The 9,576-nt window shown below is 35.8% G+C and overlaps 1 protein-coding gene across 1 annotated transcript in view; it reads left to right on the forward strand.

The window, feature by feature from the left end:
* Positions 1-473: 473 nt before the first annotated feature.
* ttc33 (tetratricopeptide repeat domain 33) overlaps positions 474-9,576 on the forward strand; it is a 20,634-nt gene continuing 11,531 nt past the window's right edge. The window contains exons 1-3 of the mRNA XM_015402131.1: positions 474-556; positions 869-1,099; positions 5,211-5,292. Of these exons, the coding sequence (XP_015257617.1) occupies positions 870-1,099; positions 5,211-5,292 (312 nt within the window). The 5' untranslated portion in view covers positions 474-556; position 869. The remainder of the gene's footprint in view (positions 557-868; positions 1,100-5,210; positions 5,293-9,576) is intronic.

A 9,576-nucleotide genomic window follows, 5' to 3' on the forward strand; every position in this document is an offset into this window, starting at 1 on the left:
TGGTACAACCAAAAATACAAAGTTCAACCATTTGGCCTTTATATCTAAAAGCTGGTTTTATTTTGAAATATGATGTAATCAGCTTCCGGGTGATGCTCCCTTTAAGTGTTTTTGCTTAATCGGGGGAACTTGTAAAAGAGCCCTTGGAGCTCATTATTTAAAAAAGAAAAAAAAAAACGATATTTCTCTCGATGGTCTGCCTTTATTCTTAAATCAGTTTATGGGGATTTATTCTACTCTACCGGTTCTTAGCAAATAAAAAATTTGGAATAACGAAAAACCGTTTGACTTTAGACAAATGGCAGGACACTTGTGGGTTTATGGTTTAGATGATGTTTCTTATTTGTAATTACTTTTTTTTTTTTTTTAGATCACATGGCTGCATTTGTAACTGCTGGCTATACTCAGAATATATTTAGCCATTAAAACTTTAGTTCAGCCGTAGAAATGTTTCCAAAATCCTGGTTTTACAGTGTACATTGAACGCACCTTTAGGTTGAAAACAATGGCGGACGACTAAATTTAGCGTATTCTTACATATGGTAAAGCTGTAAATGTATGTGTATTTACAGTCTCTCTCTAATTATCTGGTTAATATTTGTAATGATGTTTTAAAGTCCAGTAAAAAATAAAGTGGAATATGTTAAGCAAACTTTATTGTGTCGGAAACGTAACACAGGTGCTGATGCTAACTCTAGCTAGCAACGTTCCACCTTTTAACGTTTTAGAGCTATAAAGCAATCATTTATATGTAATATCTGTTTAGATAAGTTCTGTTTATAAGGGACAGTATCCTTCGTTGGTGTCATACCGTAGTAGGTTTGTTTAACCAGTGTTTCACAATAAAAGCCCGGTGTTTTTCTTGCAGAATGGCCTCATTTGGCTGGAAGAGGAAGATTGGGGAGAGGGTTTCAAAGTCAGTGGTTGAGCAGTTTGAGGCCGAAGAGGAGAGAAGTGAAGGTAACAGTGAGGTCGATCGGGATGAGGAGGTGGACTGGCTGCACGCCATCAAACGGAAGAAGGAGATCCTGCTGGAGGACTGTGCTGCGAAGAGCATGAGGCTGAAAGAGGAAGGGACCAGGCTGGCTGAGGAGGGCAGGTGAGGCAACCTGTCACTGTTTTTAAAGCATCACACAGTCAGGGATATTGATAGTAAGGAGAAAATTAAACACAAGACCCAAAAATCAGACAAAATTTAGTTTAAATACAAAAATCGAACATAAAAATAATCGAATTGAAATCGACTGATCAATTTTATTTAAAATCTCTCTTACATCTTTTAGGGTTGTAGCGGCTTACAGATGTTTACCCCAACTAAGAGTTTAAAAGATCCTTTTATTCACTACCAATAAAAACAGGTGCATGCAAATATGGCATTAGTAGGCAAAAGTGACAAAAGTACAAACAGGGAAAATGCCAAAAGTATAACAAAGTGTGATGGGGGTGCAGATCTGTTAGACGTTTAATCTACTATTTATTTTATTACAGTTTATTCTGGTAAGGTTGTACAGGCGGATTTAGATTTCCAGTTTTTATTTAGGTCTGCTAAATTTTGTAAACCATAAAGGTGATGTTTGGTAGAGGAATATGGAATTTGAAGATGGAGTGAATTAAGTGGAATTAAAGGTTATTTTTTAATTTTCTATAGAATTGTTTCTCAGTGCAACAACTTCTTACCAAAACCAAAACATTCTCTCTGAGAAAGCTCTCTATTTGAAAGTGAGGTAAGCTGTGGTATCATTAAATTCTGGGTAAGCAAAAACAAATTAAACTGTGCTTTGTGTGATTTATTAAAGTTTGATTTAGACCACACGTTCCTCTCAAAGCAGTCTTTTTTAATTAAAAATTAATGCAAATTAGAACATATGTGTTACAATAGAAAATAATATAAATGTAATTTAGGATTAAGAAAAAGGTTTAAAAATAATGATGCTTGTTCTTCTTGAGCATTAGAGATTATGGGGTATGTTTAGTCCACAGAATTATTCAGCAAATAAATGGATTGGATAGTGTCCCTGCAGGATACTAAAGAAGAAGCTGATTGTAAGAACTAAAAAACAAATCTGATAGGGACACATTGCAGTTATGAAATCCTAAAAATAAAGAATATTTGCAATATTCATTTTTATTCCAGCTTTTTCTGAGGAATGTTAAAGCTTTTTTACTTTAATATCTCTGAAGATTGAAAAGAAAACTGATCAACACATTTTTTTTTTATGTCTAAAAGACAAATATTTTGCACAACAAAATCTAAAAAAAATGTCCTGTATGTATTACATGTGTTTTTAAAAGATGTAGTAATGAATACACATTTCCCAATGATTCTCTATAATGATTTAACAGGCCCAAAAGTTGCTTGGCATTGCTACCACCAGTTGTCCAGAAGAGGGCAGCATTGCATACAGCTTACATTTCAACTGTCTCACAAAAAAACAAACAAACAAAACTTAAAATGCAAAAAAGCTAAAAATTTGTGTTTGAACAACTAAAGCATTTGTTTTTCCAGTTTTCTAGTGAATAAATGTTGCGATTAAAATTTATGCAAATAATTCTTCATTTTTTTTTTTATAACTTTGAATAACAAATGTAGAAGTCTCTTGATTGTCGGTGTGATTTTAACATGTTGTACCTGTTGACCTTTTCAATCAAAGCACATTGACAAACCCTGTTTGTGCAGAGGACGTGATGTTGTGGCCTTTAGCTACTGCCTGTAATCCTGTTTTCCTGGAGAAAGTGGATTTTGCTTGGAAATGATGCCATGGTCGTGCCGCGTAATGGGTGCTTAGAGAGTTGAGGTGGTGTCTGGTCATGGAGATTGGTGAAGGGGCGTTTTGTCTCTAACAATATTGACCTTTGATTTGAGTTTCTTATTACAGGCGTTTGGATGCTTCAGATGTAACCGACGAGCTCCTCCGTTCTGCCTTTGATCATAGCCTGTTCATTGGTGAAGGTGTGATTCTACCTGTGGATGTCTTTACTGCCAACACATTGTCAATATTTTACTAGATTAAATATGACTGTTTTATAACAGCTGTTTTTTTTTTTATTTGTTGGGCATCGTAAACTTTTAACATAATGCTGTGGAAAACCCCCCCCCCCCTCACATTTATAACTTAATATGCTGCCATATATTATTAACATATGATTCACAGCCTTCCTCAATATATTTATACTGTTTACTCATTTCTTTGACTTACACTTGTCAACCTGTGGGATTTTCTTTCTCCAGATAAAATGGTTTAATTGGTCATTTCTAACATCCTCTGGTTTTTGTAAGTTGTTAACATTGTTTTTAAGTTTGAAAAAGTTATTTATTATGATATATTTTTGAATAAATAGATGGGAAGATGTTGTTCTTAATTCAAAAGTCTCGCCTCTGTTTTAAAGACACAACTAAACAAAAATGTTTAAATCATGAATTCAGATTTGATTTTAAATTGTTTCCTTTGCTATAGTCAATTATCAGGTGTTTAAAATTGTGTTAATGGCTAAATCTAAATAATGATTTGATCATTTCAATATTATCGTTCCAAGAAGAACAACATGATCCTTCTGATTTGAAATATTGGTCAAATTTTAGAAAGTCGCCCCCAGAATCTCATCTGATGCTGATTTTTTTTTTTGTGTTAAAGCCAAATTTCCTTAATAAGAATGATTTTTTGCTGTATTTACCCCAACATATTCCCAAGCAGCCATATTCTTTTTTTCTACGAGTGTTTGAGAACTTGGCCCCCTTTCTTTTTTTCCAGCCGAGCAACAATGTAAAGCCAAAGGTGAAGAACGCTATTCTGTTCACCGTACTGTGGAATAAATAAAACTGACGCTTTCTTTATGATTCTGTTAAACTGACTTAAATGTTTTCCCCCTCCCCAGGGCTTTGATACCTGTTACCCTTTCCCGACTTATATCGTGTTAGAAGCGCTTCTCTTTTCTCAGATTGTTGTATCGAATGGTCCCAGCTTTCCATTCCTCTGCTGTTCTCAGCATTTAGACAAACTGCTAAGCTCCTGTTTATCTGTTATCTTAAACTTCACATGTTTTTGTTTACATGGTTGAGAAAAATAGAAGTTATTGCTCTCTTTGCAGTCCCGTTTCTCTAACCCGTCTTTAACCGATAGACAAAGATAGAAAGATTCATCATAGAAGGCTTGTTTGGCTCCTTGGCTCATGTGTCTGATTGCCTAATTTTCTACTTTGCCTCATGCAGTTGAAAGATTTCCACACTTCCTCAGTTCCTTCTTTACTCAGTTAGCTCTTCTGATAATAACACGACTGGTATATTTCATGATTCATAATTTAAGTCACCCAATCATGATTAACTGCCTCGTTTTGTGGCCTTAATTGGTTTTGAATTTTTAAGGTTCTCCATCTAATGTAATCTGTAAAAGCTGCTGACATGAAATTAGGAAGGTCGAACTTATGACTCCACCTCAGCCTTTGTTCGCGGGTTGGGAAACTTGTTTTGAGTCAATATTGACCATGAGGTGACGGTTTTCATAGATTCATGTCAATTTAGCATGTTCAAAGAGTAAATATGTGCTAGAAGAGCAAATGTATGCAAAGCAGTGGTTATAGCTGCTCAGATTGAGAGGAGTTTATGTACCCTATAAACAAATTCATGTAAATCCTCTTTATTTATTTTCTGAGTAGCTCAAATTGAAACCGGTAGTTAACCTTAACACCTTGCAGGCTCTGATTTGCAGCCTGTGTTTAACAGCAGGGAGCTTTCTGTTTATTTAAGTCTCTTATGCTGTCAGACCGTTGGACAGGTGCTGTGGAGGAAGCCTGTTGGGTTTTTTTTTTTATTCAAAAGGTCCACAGAGCAAATTGTTCTGGGAATTGTTTGACTTTTTTAGATCTACCTATGGTCAAGCAGTGAGTTCTTGGAAATCTTGAAGGAGATATAAATGAGGCACAGAATATATATATATATAAAAAAGATCTGCTCTAGAGAGAGGATAAAATTAAACTGAAACATGACTCAGACAAGTTTAACAAATGTCTGTTTGCAGAAATAATCAGGAAAAATCACGTCCTTAAATCCACAAAGCAAACCCTGTTTTAGTTAAATAACTTGTGTAACATCTGTCAGCAATGACTGTATAACTTTACAAAACAAAGTTATGAAAACATAATTTAAGCACCCTGCTGGTGTAGAACAGTCATACTGTAGTTATGAGTAGTCATAACCATGTGTCTGTTTTTTTTAGGCACTGGGAGGCCATAAAGAAGTGGGATGAGGCTATTCAGCTGACTCCAGACAACTCACTGCTGTACGAAATGAAATCTCAGGTATAAAGTTTCCAACTCATTAATTTCTCTGTGATTGCCTTGCAAATTTCTTGTCTTTTTTTAGATTCTGCCACATCCCAGTAATGATATATTATAGAAACACACAATGAAGATTTAACTACCTTAGTTATTACTTTTTAACCAGCTTTATGTGTTTACCTTTTAATATTCTCCAAACTTAAGCTGTCAGATCGGTAGGAAAGGCTCTATAAAAAGTTATTGTCCTGCTAGAAGGAGAACCTTTGGCCTCATCCAAAATGTTTTGCACTTTTTAGAAGTTTTTTTTCAGGATTACTTATTTTCCAGTTTCTTTCTCTGCTGAAGAACAGTTTCTCACAGCATGATGCTGCCCTCACCATGTGTTACAGTGGAGATGGGGCCTTGAATGCAGATCAGAAAGTTTGCTTCTTATTAAAGGTTCCCTGTCCCTGGGGTGCCACTGAAAGCAGATCATGTAATGTTTTTATCGTCACACAGTAGTAGTATATGAATGTAGGCCTTAAATAGAGCAATAAAGTGGTTATTTGGGCAATAGAACCCGTGTCATGCATGGTTGCTCTTTATCTGATCACACTACCTTTCAGACCGAGCCTTTTTTCTTTCTGGTGTTCTCTTTATAAAACGGTGAGTCATGCCGTATAAAATGGTGTTTTTCCACCTCCAAAATAAACACTTCATTGTCCAAGGTGTCGTATGAAATCAGATTCTCCTGTGGTTCTGTACTCAAGCTGCAGGTCATGTTGTTTTAATGTTTCAGAGTAAAATTCGATCCACAGTCAGACATGTACGGTTTCATTTGAACTCCACTGGATCCACTTTGCTTCTTAGCAACTGACTTCCTCTCTGAACGATCTGTTGTACTCCATATTGATGAGGACTCCAAGCGTTAATACATAGACCTGCAGCTTATTTTAGATCTTCTGGGGCACTTCAAGGATGCTCCGTGGTTTCCCTGGGTTGAACCACGCTGATTGACTGAAGTGGTTGCGATCAACCGCGGTGGGGATACTCTGCGGACGATCCACAGCGTTAACGTTTTCGATAAATCCCTGAAGTTAGTTTGGGTGTTAAGTCATGGACACGTTTGTCACATTGCATCTTAATTAGGGTGCTGTTTTAGGTCTGAGTACATATGAACATCAGCCTATTTTAGATTTATATACCGGGTATATATTTTTTAGTTATAATGTTTTTGTCCATTACTTAAAATCCAAATCAGGAGGTATTAGTACTCTTGTTCTCATATCATTTGTAAATTAAAAACCTGAAACTTCCCCAAACCTGCATGGAAAAGCTTTAAGAAATGTGTTTTTCTTTGCCATCACCTCATGAAGCTGAGGATTAAAGCTGGTTGCTAACAGCCACTCTCCCGGACGCCTCAGTCTTGAATCTATTTCTCCTTCTTATTTCAGTTGCGTGATTAAAAAAGCCAGCATGTCTCTACTCAGCAGAACAGTACTGATGTTCAAGGGTGGAGTCTGGCAAAACTGAGCTCTTCCCGTTATTTATCCATTTACTATAACTAATACAATATAAGCTAACACAATAAACCCTCTCATGGTAACCATCGTCCTTCTCATCACATTGAGTATTCCATGCCTAATATGATATTGTCCATTACAGGAAATTTGAGAAGGAAATCATTAGAGGAGCAGGTCTGGAAAAAAGTCTTCCCCAAACAGTTTTCGTGTTTCGATTTTTTATTTTTTTTTTCATCTCATGCCACGAAGACTTTACACACAAACCGTACTCAGATTACTTAGTCTATTACAGGGTTCTTATGTATATGGAGCACAGCTCCTCTTACTCTTCTTGATCATTTTGCATCCATGAAAGGAAAAAAAAAAAGAGACGACACACTTTAGATCCACATCATTGCTCAGAAGACATGTGCTGATGATGCTAATGCTTTTCTTCCTTTCAATGCTCTGTGCCACCTTAATTTGATAATTATTTAGCCCAGCACATCCGACTTCCTGGGTGTCCAAAGCTGGCATCATCTGTACAAATTTCCCCTCCTTGCAAATGTAAATGTATCCATCATAAAAGGGACCCTGCTTTTTGTTAGTAGTAATTTGAGATATTCTAATTTTGGTGTATTATAACTGGTTTTACTTTGATTTCAGAGTAAGCGTAAGTAACACTGATGCAGTAATGGTTGAAAACCATTATATTAGGGTTTAAGTTTTCAATAGGTAATAAAAATATTCTCCGCTGCAATAAAAAAGGAAAAATTAAATGCTACTTTATCTTTACTAAATCATACTAATTTAACACTCAATGTAAAGTTTTATTTCTTCTATAGAATTCTGGACGGGAAAAGCAGCCTTTATGTTTCTAATCAAATACAGTTTCTTAAAGGTATAGTGGAGGATTTTTTTTTAAAAAATGCACATGCACAACCCTGTTACCCGCTCCAGGCAATCTCTATTATACGCGGGCGAGAGCATGCAGCAACCTATTTTCTCCTCATGCTTTCTCTGTTTAAAAGTTGCTGTTTGAATCGCTCATACAAGCTTACTTTCCAAAGAAGATTTGTAATTTTTCCACTATGTCAGACTCTCCACCGGTAAGTGAAAATGGGTTTTGAGCACCTAAGACAGCCTTACGTAAACATATCACCAGAATGATTGACAATTAGGAGGACCACTTATTTTGATGGTCCAACTGGAAAAAGAACATCCTCCACTACACCTTTAATTGATCATCAGCAAATGGAAGCACCTCCATAAAGGGAGGTTTAAACCACATCATAAATGACCAGAGGGAATCCACTGTTCCTCTCAAACAAAATTAGAGAGTTTTCTTAAGGCCACACAATGCCAATTTTCCTAGAAGTTGACATCTCTGTGAATTTCGCTTTGGGTCAGAGCAACCATTTCTCAGAGAAACTGTTATAAACCCAAGACCTCAACGCAGCATCTACAGCTCTCAGTTAGCATGTTAGATCTGAAAAAACTTGACGGGAGAATAGAAAACATCCCTAAAAAAAAGAACCCTGTGAGGAAAAAAAAGCCTCCTCATGATGAGTCTGCAAAGTTGCACTTAACATTGGTGGCCATGAAGAGCTTTGAAAAGCTGGTACTTGAGCACATTAGCCTTGAAGTTCCTGCAAGGGTTGGGCATGGCTTTAATCTGAATGGTTGTGAATTTTCATTACTGAGTGTTCTTAGGAAGAAGGTTTATAAAGGTCCAAATATTTCAAATGAGCTGGCTAATCAAAGTTCTTTTATATGATTTATATGTTAATTTTATAACAGTTTTACCTTTTTATAAACTATTAATTTCTGGAAGGTTTATTTTCAACCACTACAGTTGAACTTGAAAGTTTAGAAAACCTCACATTAAAGAAGATGGTAAATTCACACTAATAACTGAAATATCACAGAACTTAAAAAAGTTATAATAAATAGAAATTGATTTTTTTGAGAGATAAATGTTAAATTATCTGTTCAATAGCTTAAGCTTGTTCAAAAATTGCTCATGCAGCAGGTCAATGAACCCTTTAACAATGAAAAATCTACAGAACGACAAAAAAAAAAGAAAGAAATAAGTTGCTAGTCAAAGTCCAGACTTTAGTATGATTGAGATACTGTGTTGGGATGTTAAGAAGACTGCATGAACTCAGTGAACTGGAAATGTGTTGCAAAGAAGAGGGGCTCCCAGTCCCTCCGGGGTGATGCAAGACACTGATAAAAGTTTTGCAGACTGCTTTAGGATCGTTGCTACTAAAGGTCGTTTCACAAGCCGTTAAATCAGGTGCTGTACTTATATTTTCAAACACAACCTTTGCATTTTAGCTTTATCTTTGTTTGATTTATTATAAATGAGTGAAATCTGTTTTATGCTTTTGTACACCTGAGAGCAAAATGTTTTAGATTCTGGGAAGAGCTGTAGGGATAAAATATCACAGACGAAAAAGTAGCAGGTAAGCTCACACCAAAGTGTGTTTAATAGATTTAAGAGGGGAATGAGTTCACTTCAACCAGGATACATGTGAGGTCGGGTCACAGAGATTTAAGGGAAAACTGAAGCTGCTGCTTTCCACAGTGCTCCTTAAGTTCATGTGTAAAATTATAAACCTTAAATGCTCTAGGTATAAAACTAATTATTTTATGTTCCAGAATGAATAAGTAACACTTTTACAAATATCTACTGCTAATACCTTAAAGTTTACTAAAAAAAAACCTATTCAAACTGTATAGGACCCTTTCTAATCTAACAGAACACATTTAGGGAAGTAAATACTAACCAACTTTATTGCACTTAAAACTTACAATATTG

The sequence above is a fragment of the Cyprinodon variegatus genome, unplaced genomic scaffold, assembly GCF_000732505.1.
Source record: "Cyprinodon variegatus isolate N-32 unplaced genomic scaffold, C_variegatus-1.0 Scaffold1305, whole genome shotgun sequence".
Taxonomy (NCBI): domain Eukaryota; kingdom Metazoa; phylum Chordata; class Actinopteri; order Cyprinodontiformes; family Cyprinodontidae; genus Cyprinodon; species Cyprinodon variegatus.